At 47.4% G+C, this 24,024-nt stretch overlaps 1 protein-coding gene across 1 annotated transcript in view; it reads left to right on the top strand.

Annotated features, from left to right (window-relative positions):
* Window positions 1-24,024, top strand: part of CLASP2 (cytoplasmic linker associated protein 2) — a 340,309-nt gene that overhangs the window by 33,295 nt on the left and 282,990 nt on the right. Inside the window, exon 3 of the mRNA XM_081933452.1 lies at window positions 5,968-6,071. Coding sequence (XP_081789578.1) covers window positions 5,968-6,071 — 104 coding nt within the window. The remainder of the gene's footprint in view (window positions 1-5,967; window positions 6,072-24,024) is intronic.

Consider the following 24,024-nt stretch of genomic DNA (forward strand, 5'->3'; position numbering starts at 1 on the left):
GGTAGGAAATCTTTAAAATTCATTAAAAATTCATTGGATATTAATTTGACTAATTGGTTATTCTAAAAAATTCTAAAATTCTAAATTAACTGAGCTGCTGCCCCTAGGGACAGTCGTTTCTGTCTCGCGCGAGGTAGGAGCCTCCAGCCTAACGTTTTAAGGATACAGCTGGTGGGCTTGAGCTGCGGCCATAAGGAGTCATGCCGCGATCATAATCTTGCTCGGATGCGCGATCGAAGCATTCAGTGGCCATTTTACCTTGCCACATAGTGGCAGCCATTTTCCGTCATCTTGTAGCCTACCGCTTCTGAACGGATCGCAGCAATTGATTGCAACTGAAGGTTGGTCCCTGGGCCCAATCCACCTCTACTCCCAGGATCAAGCATCGGCTGAATCCACAACTGGCCAATTTCCCTGCAGGGCACGCGAGTAACTACCATGGCTGCAGCCAGACCTAATCTTTCACAGGCCGCCTCTGAGGCACTAAGCCACAGTAGAGAAGGAAAATACGATAGGCCCAGAATCAGGGCCATGGCTGCCAAGCCTTCAGCTGATCAACACCCCTCCAAAGCTATGACTAGAGACGAGCTGAGAAGGCAACGGGCTCTGGAGGGTTATTCTAGGGATTGCCATCCTTCTGTTGGGTTAGCTCCCCAGAGCCCCCCAATTCCAGGTCTATCGCTGGAGGAGCTTGAGGACCTCGAGCTCCTTCCTGAAAGCATTAAAAGACTCATTTCTAAAGCCATCTCATAGGGCATTGCCACAGGTGTATCCCAGAGAGATAAGGTTCCTCAGGGTGACAGGTCAAACCTAGACCACCACTACTGGGGATCCTCCTCTGCCACATATAGACAAGATCAAGTTAGACCTCCTCCCCCCTCCATGGTTAGTGAAGGTTCCATCCTGGGCGAGGAGGCGCAGCAGGACATGAGATTCTCGGAGGATGAGGACTCAGTTCTTCCTGACACTCCAGCCTTCCCTGGGCTCTTTCCTCTGGCCATGTTCAAGACACTTTTACACAAGAAAGTGCTAGAAAGACCACTAAGATTGGAACGGGAGACCTGGAGGTCTCTCAACCAAGGGACCCTAATCTAGCAAGGTTTTCCAATACCGCAGCAAAGAGGAGATGCCCGCACCACCGTTGTTCCTAGAGATGGTCAAGAACCAGTGGGCCCGCCATTCCACCTTTCCCAATACCGGGAGCAGCGATCGCTGCTTCTACAACATGGAGCAGGTCCAGGCCCTGCAGCTACCAGTGATAGACACTCCTGTGGCTGCTCTGGTCTCTTCCTCCTCTGTAGTGTCATGGGATGCAGCTGACAAAATGAAGCCGGAGGACAAGCGTGCAGAACTTACACTCCATAAGAAATTTAACGCCTCCACTTGGGCAATTAAATCCGCTGCAGTGGCCTCTTACTTTAACTGCACTGCTGTTGTGGCTCCGTCAGCTACAAGACCGCATCCCGGTCCAAAACAAGCGGCTTTTACAGGATATCACTAAGATTATAGCTGCCACCCAGTTCTCTGCCGATGCCACCCTGTATCCCATTAAATATGCTTCCAGGGCGATTTCCACTTTGGTGACCTCTAGGTGGTTACTATGGTTGTGTAGCTTGCAGATGGACAACAAAGCCAAATGGAACCTGGCAGCTGCCCTGTACATGGGCACCAATCTCTTTGGGGAAGCCCTAGATCCGATCCTCATAGAGAACAAAGACAAGAAAAAGGTTCTCTCGAATGCCAAAAAGTCAGATCCTCTCCCAAGGCCATACCGTAGGCCCTCTTACAGGGCACCCGAGACAGAACAACAGCATAGGTATCCTCCTTATAGATCTGATAGGCAATATCAACACCCCTTCTACCAAGACAGGAGCAGGTACCAGAGTCAGTTCAGGTGGCCCTTTTGGGGGGGCAGGGCAGCCGTCCCTTCTGCAAGGGGAAATGACTCCAATCCAGGTCTCCCCATAGGCGGTCGCCTGGCAAAATTCGTGGATCAGTGGGATTGGATAACCTCCAATGCCTGGGTCAGATCCACAGTCAGGAACAGCCTCCAGCTGGAATTCCTCTCCCCCCCCCCTGACATTCTTCCGGACCTTTCCTCCATCCCAGGACCCAGAAAGACGCCACCTAATGGATCTCACCATAGACCATCTGCTGGACATTCAGGTGGTGGAACCGGTCCCATGGGCGGAACACGGGTTGGGTCATTACTCCAACCTGTTTGTGGTCCCAAAGAGCTTGGGGGCTTGGAGGACGATTCTGGATCTCAGGTGCCTGAACCGATTCCTAGTTTACAGCCAATTCAAAATGCCGTCCCTCAGGTCCATTCTCCAAGGGATCTGTCAGGGAGATTACCTGGCCTCCGTGGACCTTACAGAGACCTACTTCCACATTCCTATTCTGCCAGCCCATCGCAGGTATCTACGGTTCTCGTACGGGGATCTCCATTACCAGTATCTAGCTCTCCCCTTTGGCCTGGCCTCAGCCCCTTGCACCTTCATGAAGGTCCTGGCAGCATTGGTGGCTCACCTGAGATCTGCCCCGGTGAGGCTCCAATGTTACTTCGACGACGTGTTAGTTCAAGCCCAGTCTCTTCCTCAGGTAGTCCTCGACCTCTGACTCACCATCCAGACCCTCCAATCCCTGGGATTCTCCATCAACTTTCCCAAAAGTCACCTCTCTCCTTCCACGAGGATGCTCCACCTGGGGGCGGTGATAGACTCCGTAGAGGGGGTTGTTCACCTTTCTCCAGACCAACTGGTCAGTCTTCAAAAGCTGGCAAACAGTGCACAGAAGTTGGTCAGTTTCCATCCTGACCTTGTCCCAGTTATTTGGCAAGATGGTGTCATGTATAGGGATAGTGCCCTGGGCCCGCCTCCACTCTTGAACTTTCCAGTGGGCCCTCATTCCGTTCCAGCGGAGACAAATGAGCAACTCCCTGCAATCCGTCCTTCTACCAGCAGACGTGCATGCGGTTGTCCCTCAAGTGGTGGCTCTCCCCCACCCTGTGCGTTTTGGGAACCGGACCGAGTGAAGATAACTATGGACACAAGTTTGTTCAGTTGGGGGGCACAGAGTCATTGGACAGCCTCGGACCTGTACCACAACGTCAATTGGCTGGCACTGAAGGCGGCTTGCCTGGCCCTCCGACACTTCAAAGATTCGATTGTGGGGCATCACATACTTCTCCTGACAGACAGTGTCACCACAAAAGCCCACATAAACCGTCAGGGGGATACTCATTCCCGGAGTCTCTGGCTACAGGCTCTGAGGTTCAGCTCTTGGGCAGAGAGACACTTACCATCAGTGGTCTCGGAGCACATCTCAGGCACAGCCAATCATCAGGCCGACTGGTTGAGTCACACAACAATCAACAACGGCGAATGGCAGCTTCAACCCGAATTATTCCAGAAGATTTGCCTGCGGTTCAGAACTCCACTAGTGGACTTGTTTGCCACCCCGGCGAACTCTCAACTGTCGAGATTCTTTTCCCGCTTCCAGACCCAAACTGTGGAAGGCACGGACGCTCTCAGAAGCAGATGGCCACCAGGCCTTCTTTATGCCTTTCCCCCTCTTTCCCACTAATCCCGGGGACCCTGAGGAAGGTAGTGGTAGAGAGGGCTCACATCATCATGCTGGCCCCATATGGGCCCAGGCGGCCTTGGTTTGTGGACCTCGTCCAGCTGTCCATATCTCCCCTGTGGAGGATCCCTCAGGAAGAGGTCTCCTTGTGCCAGGTTGTCCTAATGTACCCGGAGCCCCAGTGGCTCCACTTGACCACCTGGCACTTGAGCGGCGCCTTCTGAGGAATTCTAACCTATCCTCCAAGGTCATCACAACCATAGAGGCCTCAAGATGGCCGTCGACCACGTGAATTTACAATTCCACATGGTCAGCGTTCGTTAAATGGTGCAAACCCCTTGATATCTGTCCAACTGAGGCTTCGGTGGCTCAGATACTCAATTTCCTTCAGAAAGGTCTTGACGGGTGCCTTTTGCATAACACTCTACGCCGCCAGGTGGTGGCCCTATCTTCAGTCCTCAGGGGGGAAGGTCATTCCACTCTTTCTCACCTCCCTCTGATAAAGCGGTTTTTAAAGGGGGTAGCTAACCTCTGCTCTCCCTAAGGTTTCCCACTTGGGATTTACCCCTTGTGCTCAGGGCCTCGACAGGGACCCCCTTTGAACCGTTGTGGACAGTTCATCTCAAATTCTTATCTCTAAAGGTGGTGTTTCTGGTTGCCATTACGTCGGCCAGGCGCATTTCTGAACTGGGGGCTCTATCATCAAAGGATGACCTCTGTCAATTTCACCAGGATAGGATGGTCCTTCGCCTGAACCCAACCTTTCTTCCAAAGGTCAATTCTCCCTTTCACAGTGCACAAGAGATCGTGTTACCTAATTTTTGCCCTTCCTCCTCTCACGAGAGGGAGCGTCTATGGCATCGCCTTGATGTCTGCCGTGCCCTGTGCATCTATCTCAGGTGTACATTGGAGGTACGCAGATCTGAGGCCCTCTTCATTTCATTTCAGGCAGGTTCCTTGGGGGCCTGCGTATCTTCCATCACAATTGGCAGGTGGTTAAGACAGGCCATTGTTGCTGCCCATGAGGCATCTGGTCAGGCTCCTCCCTCGGGGATCACGGCCCACTCCACACGGAGCTCCAACACCACGGCGGCGTGGGCCACCAGGGCCCTGTTCAAAGACATTTGCTGGGCGGCCACCTGGTCGTCCCCAACTCCCTTTATCCGGCACTATTGGCTGGATGTGTTTGCTTCTGCAGAGGAGTCCTTTGGACGCAGGGTTCTACAGCAGGTGGCAACTGCCCCTCCTCCTGGGTCTTAGGTTCCCTCCCTGGGACTAAGCTTGGGTACTTCCCATGTGTAACCCCCCCCCCCGCATTCTACTGGAAAAAGAATGTTGGTCCTTATCTGAATGTGTCTTTTCAGTAGAAAAGAGGGAGGGGTTACAACCCGCTCTAGTTAGCTATAGGGTCAGCCAGGTGGAAGTCCGGGAGGTCCTGTGGTCTGCTTGTGTTTTTGCAGATGCCATCCTTCGACCTCGAGGAAACTGGGAACCAATAGGAAATGGTGGAATATTAAAGAAAATTCCCTCAGTCTATGGATCAATCAGGCTTTGACTATGCCCATGTGTAACCCCTCCCTCCCTTCTACTGAAAAGACACGTTCAGGTAAGGACCAACGTTCTTTCTCTTCATTCCTAGTATCTATCTGTTCCCATTTACGATTATAACCATGTTGCTTGTATCTTTCAATTTATTTTGTTTTATTTGTTTACTAGTACTATTTGATAGCTTATTAGTAACCTTCACTATCACTAAGTTTTGTATCTTTTTATTTTTGATTATTGTATTTTATTCTCCTTATGTATACTGAGAGCATATGCACCAAAGAAAAATTCCTTGTGTGTCCAGTCACACCTGGCCAATAAAGAATTATATTCTATTCTATCAGGGATGTCAAACTCAATTTCATTGAGGGCTGCATCAGCATTATGATTGCTCTCAAAGGTCAAATAGCATGTAGGATTATGATGGCTCACAGGGGCCTACCTAGTGTATCTAGGTAGGTGTGGTTGAGTGATCACAGCCAGATCATTATGCATGAGTGGGTGTGGCCGGCCTGATGCCACTCACTGGACACTGCTGATACAGGATGGCTGGTTCGGAATAGAACAAGTCACACCGACTAACTCATTCATTTAACAACTGTGGCAAGAAAGGTCATAAAATGGGGCAAACTTACTTAACAAATGTCTCACAGCAACAGATTTTTTTGGCTCAGTTGTGTTGTAATTCGAGAATTATCTGTACACATCTTAATAAGAAATCTTGGCTAATTAAAATATGGTTGAAACAAAGTAAAACATAAACTGTTTTGACGTAGAACTTCAAAATATTTTATTGATTGTTCATCACATAATGCATTTAGTTTTAATTTTATTCCCTAGTTCTCGTAGCACTGATGGATCGACTGGGAGATGCCAAAGACCAGGTTCGAGAACAGGCGCAGAATCTTATTTTGAAGTTAATGGACCAAGTAGCTCCACCAATGGTAGGAATTCTATAGAGAGAATTTTTCTATTAAATGTGAATTGTTCTGTTCTATTGAATTAAGCAGCACAATCTCAATCAGCAATTTAAGAAACCAGGTGGAATGTGAGGAATTGTGGGTTGTTGTTTTTTCCCAGTTGAAGATATTTTGCTTCACTTCTCAGTTGGAAACATGGGAAAGAAATAGAATTTTCCCAACAGAGCTTCATAGGAAGAGGATCAAATAAATCTCAGATCTTGCTATTACCATTCATCCAAAAGGGTCAGCATATTGCCCCCAACAATCTGGGTCCTCATTTTACTGAACTCGGAAGGCTGGAAGGCTGAGTCAACCTTGAGCCTGGTGAGACCCCAACTACCAAACTGCTGGCAACTGGTGATCAGCAGAAGTAGCTGGTTGCAGTACTGCATTCTAACCACCATAGCGGTTCTTAAGGGAGCAATAGTGACTTGGATATATATTTATTATAGTTGTCTTCTTAGCAGAAAATCACGCCTACTTGCTTGGTATATGCATATATCAGTGACGTGCAGTCAGGTGAGGCAAGTGAGGCACAGCCTCACCTCTCATCATGAAAAGAAAAAACTATGTAAAAGGAAAAAATAAATTAAATGCTTGTATTTATCTACTGATCTGTACCATAAAGTTATTTGCCATTTAACTTCACCAGTTTTACATTATTTGGTATTAAAATTGCAGAATTTTCACATTTACCGTTCAACTAGTCAGGCGAGAGCTGAGGTGAGGCTGAGCTAGCTGCTGCCTCACCGTGGATGACTCTGCTTAACTGTTTAAAAAAGGCTCTAAAAAAGCGCCCTCTACTATGAGGCAGGAGAACTGCGTGCCTCCCCTAGTCTGACTTTTTAGGTGTTTTATGATCGCTCAGCACAAGCAGAGTTAAGCAGAGGCTTAAAAGCCTAAAAAGTCAGACTAGGTGAGGCACGCAGTTCTCCTGCCTCATAGTAGAGGGCGCTCTTTCTTCCTGTGACTCAGCGGCAGCAGAGTGACAGCCATTCCACAGAGGCGTGGCCACACCCCCATACTGGTACGCTCCCCTGCCCCGCAGCCCATTTGCAAGGCGCTTCTCAAAGAGAAGGAAGCGAGGGCGGGGCTTCTCCAGAGGACCCGAGGCAAGAGCAGAGTTGAAGTCCTCTCTGAAGCAGCTGGAAAAGGTACAGGTGGGTCGGAGGGAGGGGAAGGAATTCAAACTTCATCTTCCTAGTGCTGTGTCGGGCTTTGGGCAAAGGCTGGAGGGAAGGCCCTGGCTCACTTGTGCTCTCCCTCCTCAAGTGTAGTTTGATTGCAGGTGGAGTCACATTGCCTTTTCAAACCTATAATCAGTGAAGCTGGGCTGGATTTTTACATAGTGGATCCTTCCGGGGCTGGGGGAAAGTGTGTGTGCTACAGCATGGTTCTTTGCCTGGCTTCCTGCCTCCTCCTGTGGTCTCCTCAGTGCTCGCTGGTGCTCTCCCTCCCCAAGTGTAGTGACTTCCTCCCCAGGCCCCCATCCATTTCTCCCACACACATACATGTGCTTGATAAAACTATATAAAAATCCAGCCCAGCTTCACTGATTACAAGTTTGAAAAGGCAACATTCGCCTGCAATCAAACTATACTTGAGGGGGAAGAGCAGAAGCAAGCCCTGAGGAGACCACAGGAGGAGGCAGGAAGCCAGGCAAAGAGCCATACTGTAGCACACACACTTTTCCTCAGCCTCTTTCTTTTGGAAGGCTTGGGTCGGCTCCCCTCCGGCTTCTCTGCCTCTCATCTCACCCCAGCCTGCCAGCAGGAGGTGAGTGGGTGGGCTTTATTGTGTTCCAGGCATTTCCCACCCAGACAGCAGGCTGCATTTGCAATGGTGGAGGTGTTTGGGGAAGGCAGTGGAGGAATGGGGGGGATGGCATAGGAGCTGCTTTCAAGCCATTGAAAAAGATATCCAATCCAACTTTTGTGTGTGTGTGTGTGTGTTTGAGAGAGAGTGAGTGAGAGAGGGAAGGGGATAGGAGAGATAGTCCAATCCAACTTCTCTATGTGTATGTGTGTTTGAGAGAGGGGGCAGAGAGGAAGGAAGAAGGGGAAGGGAGAAAAAGAAAGAAGGAAACTTCTTTCGCAAAGGAGAAAAACAAATGCTGTCACTTTAAATCGGAACTGAGCATGCCTGGCTGTGGAATTCTGGGAGTTGAAGTCCACAAGTCTTAATAATTTTAAATTGAAAAGGTGCAGGAAAGAACAAATTGGTTATATGGTTATATGTTATATGGTTTTATGTTTTTGAAGTTTGGGGGTTTGTGCAATATGAGCATTGTATTTCTAAAAGGAATGAGCCTCAGGCAGGTTTCTTTGTTAGCAGAAAAAAAGAAAAACAGAATAGCAATTTAGGGATAGAAGGCTACTAGAAGGTCATCTAGTCCAACCCCCTGCTGCAGCAGGAAACTTTATATTCTCCCGCCTATTTCGCCCCCAGGGTTTCTCCCCCAGTCATCCACCTCTTATCACTTCGCCTCCGCTGTGAGGCACCTCGCTGTTCATCCTTCTCTTCTGTCATGGGCCTTTGGGAGAGATACTCTTTACCCCTTTTGGGCTCAAGAGACAGTTAGCTGCCAGCCAATCGGAAGAAGGGAAGGAAGAAAGAGAGAGGCACGGAGGGAGAAAATGTTTTGTGTTGAGTTTCCAGTTGCCTCGGGTCCGAGCTAGAAAATCTAATAAATCCTTTGCATTCCCCCACCCCAAAATGCTGGGGAATAGCTAATAAATCCTTTGCACCCCAAATCCTTTGGGGTGAGGGGATTGCAAAGGATTTATTAGATTTTCTAGCTCGGACCTGAGGGAGCCAGGCAGGCTGCCTTTACCATTAGGATGAGGTGGGCGGTGTTGGGCTGCGAGGCGTGCCTCTTACCTTTCCAGGTCCATCACGTTCCTTGCCATTGTGTCCAGGGAAGCCCCTGGTAAAAAGAAAAGAAAGAAACCCTTCTCGTGACTTCAAGAAGTTTGATAGAACTCACAAGAAGGTTTTGTTTTTTTTACCAGCGGCTTCCCTGGACACATTGACGAGGAAAGCGACAGAGCTGGAAAGGTAAAAGGCGCGCCTCACTTCTCGCCTGCCCCAGAAAATAATGAGCCCTTCCCTATAATAAGCCCAAGGCCATATTTCGTGGGTCAAAAAAAAAGACCCTGTCTTATTTTTGGGGAAACACGATACATATGCACACATACGAACGCACAGAAGAACTATGATTACTTTCTGGTTCATAAAATAGCAGAAAGTTGGTCTTGTCAATCTGATTACTATCTATGCCCGGGATGGAGAACCTATGGCATGACAAACCTATGGAGCCATTTGTCAGGGCACGCGAGGCATTGCCGTGTCAGCTGACCAGCGTGCATGTGCGCGGTGGCCAGCTGAGTTCACCTTCTTTTAAAGCCATTTTTTGCCCTCCCCAGATTCCAGGAGCTTCTCTGAAGCCTACGGAGCGCAAAAAACCGGCCCTATGGGCAAAATGGTTTGCTCATAAGGTCGTTTTTAGTCCTCCGGAAGCTTCAGGGAGGCCTCCTGAAGGTCCCTGAAGCCTCCGGGAAGGGGGGCAGGGAGGCTGTTTTCACCCTCCCCAGGCTCCTATAAAGCCTCTGGAGCCTGGGGAGTGCAAAAACATGCAAAAAATGGGGGGCAACGCCTCTCATGCGCACTGGGGGTGGGTTGCGCGTTGTATTATGGGTGCGACACGCCCGTGCATGACCCCCCTACTCTCCCCCCCCTCTAACAGCACGCAAGCCAAAAAAGTCTCACCATCGCTGATCTATACCTATTAATGGAAACCAGTGAACACTAGAATACAAATTATTTAGAGGATTCTGAGTGATTCTATAAAGGAAAAGAGAGAATGGTCAAAAGTGATGTTTTCATCTATATGCTGTTGAAGATAAAACCAGAAAAAAAAGATTTCTGGCATAGTGTTAGAATAAATTCATATTATCAACAACTTTGGATTTCAAGATAAAGTCTACTCTCCAATATAAAGTATTCATAAGCAGTAATGTGTTGTATCTTTCAAAAGCTGAGAAAAATTATATACTAAACATTAAAAGCATGACTGTGTGATAATGGAGAAACTATAAGGAAATGTTATTAGAAAATCTTCAGTGTATGGCTGTATGGAGAGCAGTAAAAAATAGCATTCATAATTTCTAATTCTTCTACCAGTGCACAGAATATGGATAACTAAATATTCTAATAAAGCAAATTAAATATGAATGGCCAGCTTCATGGAAATCTAGTAGAAAGAAAATCCTAATTCAAATGTAGAACTCAAAGGATTTTTGTTTTGCAAGAAATAAATTTTAAAAATGGAAGAAAATTGGCTTTTTAATTAAAAAAAAGTCAGATGCCAATGGATGGGTTGCAGAATCATGAATATGTACATTTTGTTGAAAACATCTGTTAGGGTGAAAAAGAGTACAAAACAAGAGTAGTATCATTTGATAAGTTAATTGCAGATCACTTGCCCAGAGAGAAAATATGGCTGTGCCTTTTTAAATCAACTCATTAAGTTCTCAAGAAGAGAGCTGTTGTGATAACAAACTACCTTGATATTAGTTGGGGAATTTAACTGGTTAAAAGAGAAAGATTCAGCAGATTTCTGATATTTCTTGATACCAAATTAATTTTCAGAAAATGGAAGGAATAAATAAAAGATTAAATTTAACTAAATTCTGAATTTAATTGGGACAAATAGATAGAATTGATCAGTGGCTGAAGGTGTCAGGAAGCTAAGGGGAAGACAACCACATTATATAAGGATCTCAAGATAATTAGGGGAGGAATTGTTGAAAGTCAGTTGGACTTAAAGAAGGCAGACTTTAAAATATTATCAAAACTGGAGAATATACTATGGCATGAAATTCTAAAGAAATGGAAGGGGTGACCTTGAGAAATGAGGTAGTGAAAGCATAGCTACAAACAATCTTCATAAACATGAAAAATAGATTTAAGAGACCTATAAGAAATTTTCAGCCATGACTTCTTGCTGACTCTTTTCACACCCATGCAGATACACAAACAAAACAATTTGTACTTCCCTTGCTGATAAGGAGCTGTATTAAGTGTTAGTTCTGATAGAAATAATTATCATGAGACAATGAGATTGTCAAATTTGAATGAATAAAGGCACCCAAGAGAACTCTGGGAAAAATGGAATTTATGGAAATGAAAATGATAGCTAGTAACTAAAATAACAATATGGACTACTGGCAATTGAATACATATAATTGGATGGTCCAGAAAAAGGTAATCTAGTGATCTTAGAAATAATTTCAATGAAGCTTGTTAATTCATGGCAAATGTGAAACTAGTCTCCAATTCCTAAGTATACTACAGTTCATTTAGTGACCGTTCAAAATTACAACAGCACTGAAAAAGTAACTTATGACTAGTTTTCACACAACCATTGTAGCATCCCCATAGTCATGTAATCAGAATTCAGATGCTTGGCAATTGGTTCATGTTTATGATGGTTGCAGTGTCCCTCGGACACATGATTTTGCAACCTTCTGAAATGCAAAGTCAATGGGTAAATCATATTTGCTTAATAATTGTGTTTCTAATTTAACAACTACTGTGATTCGCTTAACAACTGGCAACAAAGGTTATAAAATGGGACAAAATTTATTTAACAAATATCTCACTTAGTAGCAGAAATTTTGGGCTCAATTGTGGTCATAAGTCTAGGACTACCTGTAGTTTGCTGTAAGGTTTCCTAAAAATGCTCTAATTGATTCATGAGTATCGAGTACAATACAAAACTAGTCATTTATTAGAAGCATCATAGGCAAGATCTTTTCGCAGTCAAGTCTAAGCTTTGTTTGATTTATAGCTGAACTTTACCCCTGTTCCTTTCCTCCCCTCAGTCTGTGTCATAAATCATATTCCCCTATTCCCCCTCCCAAGCCTACTGCAGTAATCTGAGATCTGACTTCAGCTGACAGTATACGTGGAATGCACTCCCCCTCCTCCTCTCACAATGACAATACTGGGAGTTGACATTCGGTTCCCCTCACTTTCCAAAAGCAATCTGTGGGAAACAAAAACAATTTGAGTACAAGTATAGGATTTAAGGCTACGTCCTCCCCCCAAGCTTGTTTGGATTTTTTGTATGGAATCTTTCTATAAGGCGATCAGCCTTGATATTTCTATTCTTTACCCAAGATGCCTCTGACAAGGGGTAGCCCTTCCACTTGATTAAGTACTGGAATTGTCTCTTGTGCCACCTTGAATCAAGGATTCATTGCACCTCATAATGGGTTTGCCCCCCTATGACCTATGACCATTGGGGACTCCCGGGGTAGTGGTCTCAGAATGGATCCAACCATGGGTTTTAAGAGGCTACTATGGAATAACGGGTGTATCTTCCCTAGCAGTTGGGGCAGTTTCAATTGCACTGTGACTGGGTTGATGATCTTTACTATGGGGAATGGTCCCACAAACTTTGGCCCCAGTTTCTTGCTAGGAAGTCTTAACCTCAAATAATTTGTGGAGAGGTAAATCTTCTCTCTCACCAAGAATAGTCATTGCGGAGCTCGGTGTTTATCTGCCTGTTTCTTATAGGTTTGTGCTGCTTTAGCCAGTGCTTTTTTGACTCTCCCAGGTTGCTTTTAGCATCAATGTGTTTCAGGAACAGTTTGGCCAGCTTGTGAGCTGAGGGTAGTCCGCTGCAGGGTATGAAGTGTGCCTGTTTGGAGAACAGATCTATTACAGTCCAAATCACCATGTTTCCCCCACTTTTTGGCAACTCTACTATAACTCATTGCAATCTCCTCCCATAGCCTCGTTGGCTCTGCTACTAGTTGCAGCAGTCCGGGGAGGGGGTTGTTATCCCAGTTGTCTCTTCATTGTGGCACAGATGGTGCAACTTTTCACGTAACAGTCCACATCTTTCTTTATGCCGGGCCACCAGAACTGCCTCCGGGCTAAGTATAAAGTCTTTAGGAACCCAAAATGGCCTGCCGGTTTGATGTTGTGGCTCCTCTGGATAATTAGGCTGCATAGGGATTCCAGGACGTAGAGTTTTGTCCCCTTCCATGCAAGGTCATCTCTTTTTGTCAAGATGTGTTGGTTGTTTTGGAACCAGGGGTCTGCTAACAGTTTGGTTTTGAGTGTCGTGATTAGGTTGCTTTCTGGTTGATCTTGCCGGTCATGGCATTGTCGCCTGGTAGTCATTTGGGCAGCTATTTGAGTAGATGGAATGATGGTGTCCTATTTGAGTAGGTGGAATGATGGTGTCTCCTGTTTGCATTTGTACTCGGACGTGCAGGAGAGGGCATCAGTTCCTCCCCCCTGGAATGTGCTTTAGTCTGAAGTCAAAACGGTTGAAGTATTGAACCCATTGGACTTATTTGGGTGATAGTTTCCACAGGATCTGAGAGCCCCCATATTTTCGTGGTCAGTCCAGACTTTGAACAGTTTCTGGCCCCCTTCCAAGAGGTGTCTCTGGGTTAGCAGTGCCCATCTCACCACGAAAGCCTCCTTTTCCCATGCGGCCCATCATCTCTCTGTGTCTGTGAGCTTGCGGGAGGAGCAGGGTTGTAGTTTCCTTGGTTGTTTCTTTGGAGTAGCAGCGCTTCCACTGCCATGTTGTTGGCATCTGCTTGGATCATGAAGGGTTGCTCGGGGTCAGGATGCTTCAGCACCAGTTCTTTTGCAAACATTTCTTTTAGTGTTTTGAATGCCTTTTGGCAGGTTAGGTCTGACTGTAGAGGTTGTCCCAGGCAAGATTTTGCTCCTGGGCTCCCTGTCTTTAGGAGGTCTGTCATGGGTTTGGCAATCTTCACGAAGGAGGGGATGAATTGCCTATAGAAGTTTTCAAATCCTAGGAAGCTTTGTAGCTTTCTTTAGGTGTGAGGGGGTTGCCAGCCTAGGACGGCTTGTACTTTGGCTGGGTCCATCTCTATTCCCTCATTTGATACTCGGTAGCCCAAGTAGTCTAGCTGTGCACAGTGGAATTCACATTTTGATAGCTTGACATACAGATTGGCTGCCAGAAGTTTTTCCAAGTATCTGTCAGACCAGGAGTATGTGGTCATTCATGGTCTCTGTGTAGATGAGGATGTCGTCCAGGTAGACAGGACCTTGTGCAGCACCTTGTTTGTTAACTGCATGAACACTGCTGGGGCTCCCTGTAGTCCAAAAGGCTTCACTTTGAATTGGAAGCTCCCTAAGGGGGAGTTGGACGCTGTTTTCCATTCATCTCTTTCCCTGATCCGTACTCAGTAGTATGCTTCTCTGAGCTCTAGTTTGGTGAGGACTTTTCCCTTGGCCAAGTGAGATAGCATGTGCTTCATGAGACGAAGAGGGTATAGGTTGTGTATTCACATTGATTTCTCTAAAGTCTAAAGTTGACCTCTCTCTTTCATGTCCGGTGGCTTTCTCATGTCGTTAGCTCGCAATCCACCGTCGACTTTTATTGCTACTCGGAACCACTCAGAGAGTCGGTTTGGGATGTTGCAGTAGGCAGTTACCTGGACAATCTGCTTGTTCAGACTTGTTCTGAAAAAATATACTAACAGGCACTCTGGTAAAGGGGGTAGCCTTCCAATGATTCTACTAAATTTGCGGATGTGCTCTTTAATGGGGCGGCCCATCTGCTTTAGGTTGCTGAGCTCATCTTCTGCAAACATGTCCTCCTCCATCTCCTCAAATCTGGCCTCTAGCAGTTGTAGGAAGTCATCTACACCTTGCAGTTGGAGGGGAATCTCCTCTTGTGGAGGGCTGCTAGCCATTCCCTTGCTTCTCCCTCTAGTACCCCTGCGATAGTATTCGCTATGGCTTTGAGGGATGAGTAGAAGTATCCATATCATTCTATGTGGATCTCAGCTGAGTTAAGGAATATGGCTAACTGGTCTAAATCCCCATCAAACTTTCCCCTGAACCAGGCACTTCGATCAGCACTGCCCCTCCCTCTTCCTGTCAGCCTCTGTATGCTTGTGCTTGATGTGTCTGGAGATACTGCTCGGTTCTAGTTTGGAGGGAGGGGGGAGATTGTCTGCCCTGGGTAGCCTGCCTGCTACATGGGAGAGGCACTGGTTTCATCCCCCTTCTCATGGGTGGAGAAGGGGGGCTGCATTCCTGTCTGCTTCTCGTCACCTCAAGAGGATCCACTGCTCCTCCCCTCTCTTTTGGCCTGTACAATTGCCTCTCTTCACGGAGGGTGGCCTAGTCGAATCCCTCCCTCTGTTGCTCTATGGAACTCCCCAGGGGCTCCATCGGGGGCTTTGGGGGCCTGGCTTGGTTCCAGTCCAGCATCCCCTCCACTCTTTGCAGCTCACTCAGCTCATTCTTTGCAGCTCACTTCCCTTTTTCTGAGTATTGGAGTGCTTTAGGGGTTGAATACTCATCTCCTCTTGCTTCGCCCATCTCAGCTTTGATCTCTGAGGTCAGGCTGCACTCTGCCTGCAATCAGGCTCTCTTTGGATAGCTGGCTCTTTGCCATGGTTACCAGAGTTCCCCTCCAGGCACCATCGATATCGGTGGAGCGATTGGAGATTCAGGCTTTAGGAGACCCGGTAATCTTGATAGATTTTTAAAAGCAGATTTGACTGTATGTAAGGTTTCCTAAAAATGCCCTATTTGATTCATGAGTATCAAGTTTCAATACAAAAATAATCATTTATTAGGAACATCATAGGCAAGATCTTTTCGCAGTCAAGTCTAAGCTTTGTTTGATTTATAGCTGAACTTTACCCCTGTTCCTTTCCTCCCCTCAGTCTGTGTCATAAATCATATTCCCCTATTCCCCCCCCAAGCCTGCTGCAGTAATCAGAGATCCGACTTCAGCCAACAGCATGCACGGAATGCACTCCCCCTCCTTCTCTCACTATGACAATGCTGGGAGTTGACATTTTGCTACATGGAAAAGAAGGATGATAGAAAATAAACCCTGAAGACATAAATATAGAATACTTTAAGAAGAGAATCGTTCAGACCCTATTGATCTCACACCTGGACTGTTTGCAATGTGCTCTATATGGGACAACAGCTGGTGCAAAGTGGGGTGGTACGAGCAATTCCTGGCTCTTGTAACACTAGTGCTCCATGTGTTTTATTGGCTGCCAGTCTGTTTCTGGGTACAATTCAAGGTGTTGGTAATCACCTTTAAAGCCATTCATGGCATAAGTCCAGGCCGTCTCATGTGAAAGGGTCACATGTGAGAGGGATCTTGGAATCTTAGCGGACAATCATTTAAATATGAGCCAGCAGTGTGCAGCAGCTGCCAATAAAGCCAATACAGTTCTAGGCTGCATAAACAGAGGTATAGAATCAAGATCACATGAAGTGTTATTACCACTTTATAGCATAGTATAGCACAGCACAGCACAGTCTAGTCTTTATTTACAAGGAAATTAGCTTTAGCCTCACTGGTGCAAAATTATAGCGGAAATGATAGCGGAAAATTATAGCGGAAATGAAAAAATAAAGAAAAAGAAAAAACTAGTCATACGTTTCCGCATGTGCATGGAGTGATTGTGGTTGTAATTAAAAGTCTGACAGCCCAAGGATAGAAACTATTTTTAAACCTATTTGATTGGCTGGTATACTTTGATGTCTTCTACATGATGGTAGAAGTGCAAAGAGACACTGACCAGGATGTGAATTATCTCTGAGTTACTCTGCTAAAGCAGCGAGAGCTGGCAATGTCATCTAATGGTGTTAGAGGGCAACCAATGGTTTCTTGTGCCAAATTGATCACTCCCTGTAGTACCTTCCTGTCCGCAGCTGTTAAACCAGCATGCCATACTGTAATACAATATGCGAGGACACTTTCAATGGTGGACCAATAGAAAGAGGTAATCACCTGATTTTTTTCTCAGGACTCTAAGGAAATGAAGTCTCTGTTGGGCCTTTCCAATCACCAGGAACGTGTTGTTTTTCAAGGTGACATCTTGACTAATAAGCACTCCCAAGAATTTAAAAGAGGAAACCCTCTCCACACAGCCCCCCTCGATATCCAGTGGGGCAAGTTCCTCTTTGTGCTTCCGGAAATCTAGCACCATCTCCTTTGTCTTGCTAGTATTTAGATGTAAGTTGTTTTTTGAGCACCATGCAGATACCTTCTGGACTTCTTCCCTGTATGCTGATCATCCCCTCCAGTTATGAGACATAGCACTGTTGTGTCATCTGCAAACTTTATTATGTTGGATGGATCAGAGGATATGCAGTCATACGTATTCAGCAAGTACAGGTAGGGGCTGGGCACACAGCCCTGAGGGGAGCCTGTGCTGAGCTTCAGCATGGAAGATGTAAAGGACCCAACCCTTACTGTTTGTGGATGATCCGTCAGGAAGTCTTTGATCCCTTCACAAGTGAGGGGAGGGAAATTCAAGACAGTCAGCTTTTCAATAAGAATGCCTGGTATGATGGTGTTAAAGGCTGAGCTATAGTCTATAAAAAGCATTCTGACATAATTCCCAGATTTATCAAGGTGGCTCAGTGCAATATGTAGAGCACTGGCGATGGTGTCCTCTGTCAACCTGTTGCTTCTATAAAGCAAACTGGTGTTGGTCAAAATTTGGTGGAAGACAGGACCTAAGGTGGTGTAGGGCCAGTCTCTCAAAGCACTTCACCACTATGGACATCAGTCCAGTGGGTCTATAGTCATTCAGGCTATATAATGCCTTGGTAAGGCCACATTTGGAATACTGCATTCAGTTTGGGTCACCATGATGTAAAAAAGATGTGGAAACTCCAGAAAGAATGCAGAGAAGAGCAACAAAGAGGATTAGGGGACTGGAGGCTAAAACATATGAAGAATAGTGCAGGAACTAGGTATGTCTAGTTTAATGAAAAGAGGGACTAGGAAAGACATGATAGCAGTGTTCCAATATCTCAGGGGTTTCCACAAAGAAGAGAGAGTCAAGCTATTCTCCAAAGCACCTGAGGGTACAACAAGAAGCAATAGGTGGAAACTAATCAAGGAGAGAAGCAACTTAGAACTGAGGAGAAATTTCCTGACAGAACAATTAATCAGTGGAACAATTTGCCTCCAGAAATTGTGAATGCTCCAACACTGGAGGATTTTAAGAAGATGTTGGATAACCATTTGTCTTAAATGGTATAGGGTTTCCTGCCTAGGCAGGAGTGTGGTTGGACTAGAAGACCTCCAAGGTCCTTCCAACTCTGTTATTCTATTCTATCCAATCCCATCTCATCCCACTGGGATTTCCCCATCCCACCCATGCTTGCAGAGGAGGTATTTTGCAGGCCCCGTCGGCCTGTTTATATTTCCCAACTAGCAGGGTCAAGAAAAAACCTTACCTGCCATTATGTTCGCCCCCTGGAACATTTTCCTCTCTACAATGTGAGGTCATACCCAACCCTCCTGATCTTTTGTAAGAGCCTCATAAACTCATAAAGCATTTGCATGGCTGTTATTAAGTTGCCATGGTGAGGAAATGTGGGGAGCGCATTCCATGCATACCTTCGGCTAGAGTCGGATCTCAGATTACTACAGCAGGCGTATGAGGCGTGCACCTCATTGAAGAATGTGATTTGTGACACAGACTGAGGGGAGGGAAGAAACTGGCAAAGTTCAGGCAAAATTTAAATGAAGTCAGATCTGACTGCAATGAGGTATTGTGGAAATGGTGTTCCTAATAAATGACTGGATTTCTTTTGGAACTTGGCTCGAGGCTCATGAATTAATTAGGGCATCTTTCAGAAACCTGACACCCGCTGTCAGGCATGCCTCCCACAATAACCAAGAAAGAAACCTCTCAACTCCATTGCTTGTGGAATTAAAAGTACTTTTACTGGTTATGAATAGATAGTAGTGAAATAAAGCAGTCAGAAAAGTGTGAAATCATACATATCAAACATTTGCCCAGCCCCCTCCCTCCAACAACCCCCACCCCATTGCCCAATCTGCAACTCCTTTAGGTGTCATGTGGGTTGCATCTCCAAGAAGCACGATCAGGTTGGTATGCAGGACAGTTGGCCTTAACCAGGTCCAAACATCGGCCATCAGCATGCACAGAAGATGGTGAAAACAAAACTCCCTTTTTAACTATCCCTCCTGTACCATTTATTCCCATCCCAAATACCATGCCCCCCCCCCTCTGGTTCAATGGCAGCCGAAAGCAAGTAAGAGAAGCAGAGGCTGACACCCGCCCTCTGGAACATCTTCACAGTGTGAGGTCATACCCAACCCTCCTGATCTTTTATAAGAGTCTAAAGAGGGAGCATCATAGTGGATTTCCATTAGTAGATTAACAACAGATTCCACTCCCCCGCCCACGATTCCCATCTGTAATCGGATCATAGCATTTGTTGGTATTAATGTATGTTTTTAACATGCAGTGAGAAAGAGATAGGTATGCGTTATTCTGTGGTAAGACGGGTGGCCAATAAATTTTATAAATAAATAAAATATTTTATCTATGGTAGACAAAATTCAAAAGCAAAATGGATTAGATTTTAGATTAATAAATTGTATTAAAAGACATAAACTTTAACGACCTGTAGCTCATTTCATCATGCAGTACAGGGCTGCCGGTTTTACTACCAGTTTGCAACCCCGCGCATGCACTGTTCTCCTGTGCGCTGCTTGGACAGTCCAAGCATGGGTTAACACAGTCTAACTGCCCTAGGACTGAGTGAGTTTTTTATTGTTGACCACGCCTCCCTTTGCCTCTGCAATTCAGTTTTAAAAACTCAGTCCGCCCGTTTGGACTGTTGCAGGGGAGTTCCTCAGTCTTATGACAGTTACACTGTACTCCCCAAAATTAATTAAAGAGTAATCAAATAATAGAATAAATTCCATAAAGGTTGACACGCCAGGAGAACTGGAAGAGAAACTCAACAGCCGGAGTGACCGTCAGGAGAACGTTAGTAAGGAGCACGGGGTTCTGTGAGCTGCCCGGCGGCTGCCGGCGCTCGAGCTGAGGGCGGGAAGCCTCCGCATCGATCAGCTTGCCCCTTTCGCGTTTCTAGGCTACCTGGGAGGAGCGCTGAGGCTCTCCAGAGTAGCGAAAGGATTTCCCTTGTCCAGTGGCTGCGGTGGCTACCTAGGGGGTTCGCGCGCCTTTCGCCGCCTCCCCGAACTAGCGCCGGCCATTTTAAGGCTTTCGCGCGCTTTTCACCGCTTGCCTGATTCAGTACTTGCAATTGCAAAGGTTTCGCGCGCTTTTTGCCGCAAACCATGCATTTTCAGGGCCGAGAGCTGCGCGCGCAGCGGCGGCCATTTTCTTAGCAAAACGGCACTCCGAGGAGAGCAGGACACAAAGCAAGACGTGTTTTCGCCTCAGCGACGAATACCAACGACTCGTGAGCCACGTCTGGGATTCCAGCTAGGCCCACCTCATCTGGCTACAGGTTTCCGCCTAGTCTAAAGGCGGCACCGGCAGGTTAGGGGGTATTGTCCCTCGGGCTTCCCTTCTAACCCTCAGAAATTCGATAGGCTTTCTCAGGCCGGCTGGCCACGCCTTGAGCCCTTCTCCACCTCCATCCCAGCCATCTTACCCTGTTTTGCCACCTTCAACCATGGCAGACAAAGGGTCAGGGGAAATGCAGGCTGGGCCTTCCTCAAAGAGGAGCAAATTAGATCTGGCTCCTAGTGGGGGCAAAGGGGGCAGGAACGGTACTAGAAGGGCATCTCCAGATCCCCAGGGCTGTGGGGACAAGGGCAAAGAAAGCAGTCGAAAGAACAAGGCCCCACAACCTCCTAGGCCTGATAGGTCTCCAAACCGAATGGAGCCTTCACCAGACCGATCCCCAAGACAAACTAGGGAGGAAAGACCTGCTTCCCCCCCAGGGGTCAGGTCACCCCCCTCCTCGGGGGAAATATCTAGGGACTCCTCTCCAGATGCTTCCTGGGGGTATCCCGATTCTCCCAGCTCCTCCATCAGAGAGGAATTGGGCCATGTCAGGCCTTAAACACTGAAGGGGACAATTACAATACCAGAAGGGGCAGGAAGCGTCCTGCTCCTACCCCAGTCCGTCCCAGGGAGGACAAAGGGTCCCTTCTGTCTGCGGAAATGAGAGAAATAATCTCTCAGGCCATCTCCCAAGGCATTGCTGAGGGCCTACAGCAGAGGGAAGCTCCCACTTCTAGTGGAGCCAAACCAAAAACCCCAGCGACTCAGAATAGGGAGGAAAACCCCCCATCTCCTGGCACCTCAGTGGCTACTGAGGAGTCAGGATGGGAAGAAGGTGAAATCGATGATTTTGAATTATCTGCAGATGAGGACCTTCCCCCTGATAAGCCAGCCTTCACGGGGTTGTTCAAACCCTCTTTGTTCAAATCCATCCTGCATAAGGCAAAGGCTGCAACTGAATTGGGTGCTGCTCCAAAAGGTACCACCACTTCCTCTTCGTCCTCTAAGGACCATAAAGAGGGACTATTTAACGAGCCAGCTCCCACTGTAGATGAAATCCCTGTGCCAGATTTATTTCTGGACGTGGTCCAGAGGCAGTGGATTCAACCAGGCACCCTCACTAATCCCAGCGGAGGTGACAAATCACTTTACGCTGTAGAATCTAAGATGGAAGAGGTGTTAAAGTTACCTGAGGTAGATGCCCCAGTCATATCCCTGACTTCATCCCAAAATCTACCAGCTAACCTGCTAGAAGGTCTCAAAGCAGAAGACAAGCGCTCTGAAAAGGCATGTCATAAGACTCACCAGGCGGCTGCCTGGGCCATCAGAGCATCCACCTCTGCTTCCTTTTTTATCAGATCCTCTCTTCTCTGGCTCCGCCAGCTGAGATCCAGACCCCCTTCTGGGGGATCTCGCTGGAAACACGACATCAATAAAATCATCACGGCGGTAGAGTATTCTGCGGATGCCTCCCTGAACGCAGCAAAATTTGCGTCCAGGGCCTTGGCGTCCAATGTTACCTCCCGGCGCCTCCTGTGGCTACGCCACTGGCAGGCGGACATGAAGGCAAAGTGGAAGCTCGCTTCCGCCCCCTTCAAAGGGGGGCAGCTCTTTGGGGAGGACCTGGATAAGTTTACCATTGAGACCAAGGACAAACGAAAAATACTACCAGCCACCCTTAAGAAACATGATCGCAAGGGACCTGGTTCCTTCAGGAAACAGACCTTTAGATCTCAGGAGAATAACCAAGCTTCCACTTCAGGCACCTACCAGAGAAACTACTCTCAGACGGGGGATAGGGGTCAGGATAGGAACTCCTACAGTACCAGGGGCAGGCAACACCAGTCGCAGTCCTTTCGGAAGCCATTTCATGGCGGCTCCAACTCCCGCCAGTTTCGTAGAGGGAAATGACCACCAAGGGGCACCTCCCATAGGGGGTCGGCTCCAGATGTACGCCGACAGGTGGGAGGAGATCACATCAGACTCCTGGGTCCTGAATACAATCAGGAAGGGCCTAGTACTAGAGTTCCTATCATTTCCACAACGGAAGTTCATCCGTTGCCCAATCCCCAAAAAACCCCAGAAAAGGATTCTCATGCAGATGGAAATCGACCATCTGCTCACAATAAAAGCCATAGAACCCGTTCCAAGGGATCAGGAGAGGCAGGGGTTCTACTCCATCCTCTTCCTGGTTCCAAAGAACTCGGGGGGATGGAGGGCCATCTTGGATCTAAAGTGTCTAAATCAACATTTAGCATACAGAAGTTTCCTCCAATCCATCCTAGAATGCACAAGGCAGGGAGATCTACTCACGTCAATAGATTTGAGGGAGGCTTACCTGCATGTCCCAATTCATTTGGCACACAGAAGGTTCCTGAGGTTCCACTACGACGGGAGGCATTATCAGTACAGGGCCCTGCCCTTCGGCCTCTCGTCTGCCCCCAGGACCTTCACAAAGATACTGGCAGTACTGGCAGCCCACCTCAGGAACCGACCGATTCGTCTAGAATGCTATCTAGACGACATCATTATCCACTCGTCCAGCCTTGCTCAGGCGCGGAGAGACCTTCAGACAACCATCCAGACACTGGAGAAACACAGCTTCTCGGTGAACAAGGAGAAAAGCCATCTGGTGCCGACGACCCGCATCCAACATCTCGGCGCCGTCATAGACTCCAAGACATGCCAGGTATTCCTGTCGCCAGACAGGATGAAAAGCCTCCAAAACAAACTCTTGCTGTGCAAAAGGAAAAGGTCAGTGCCGGTCTTGCATCTATCCCAACTTCTGGGGATCATGATTTCGTGCATACAAGTGGTTCCCTGGGCCAGACTTCATGCCAGGGAACTGCAGTGGTTCCTCCTGCCAATGCAGAGGGCCAAAACCAGCAACTCACTACGAAAGGTAATCCTGCCACCCAAGGTGATCCGCTCCCTTGCCTGGTGGAGAACAGCAGCAGTGCAAAAAGGGTCTCTTTTCAAGGAGCCCGAAAGACTAGTAGTGACAACCGATGCAAGCCCGTTGGGCTGGGGAGCACATTGTCAGGGCCAACTTGCTCAGGGCACGTGGACACTGAGGGAGGCGGGCCACAGCATAAACTGGCTGGAACTGAGAGCAGCCCGCCTCGCACTCCGTCAATTTGCTCCTCACATTGTGGGCCATCATGTACTGTTATTAACAGACAATGTTTCTACAAAGGCTCACATCAACAGGCAAGGCGGCACACACTCAAGGAGCCTCATGCGAGAGGCAGAGGCACTGGGCAGATGGGCGGAGAGGCATCTGTCGTCCATCAGATCGGACCACATAGCAGGAACAAGCAATCGGGAAGCGGATTGGCTGAGTCGGCAGACGATCGATCACTCCGAATGGAGACTGCATCCAGACATCTTCAGTCAGATCGTGGAGAAATTTGGCGAACCGCAAGTAGACCTCTTTGCCACACACAACAACACACACCTACCCCGATTCTTCTCCCGCTACTACACTCCTCTAGCAGAGGGAACGGACGCCCTGAGGAGACGTTGGCCCCCGGGCCTTCTGTATGCCTTTCCGCCATTGCCTCTCATTCCACACGTAGTGTCAAAGCTGTTAA

The sequence above is a fragment of the Natrix helvetica genome (assembly GCF_964273705.1).
Source record: "Natrix helvetica genome assembly, chromosome: Z".
Taxonomy (NCBI): Eukaryota; Metazoa; Chordata; class Lepidosauria; order Squamata; family Natricidae; genus Natrix; species Natrix helvetica.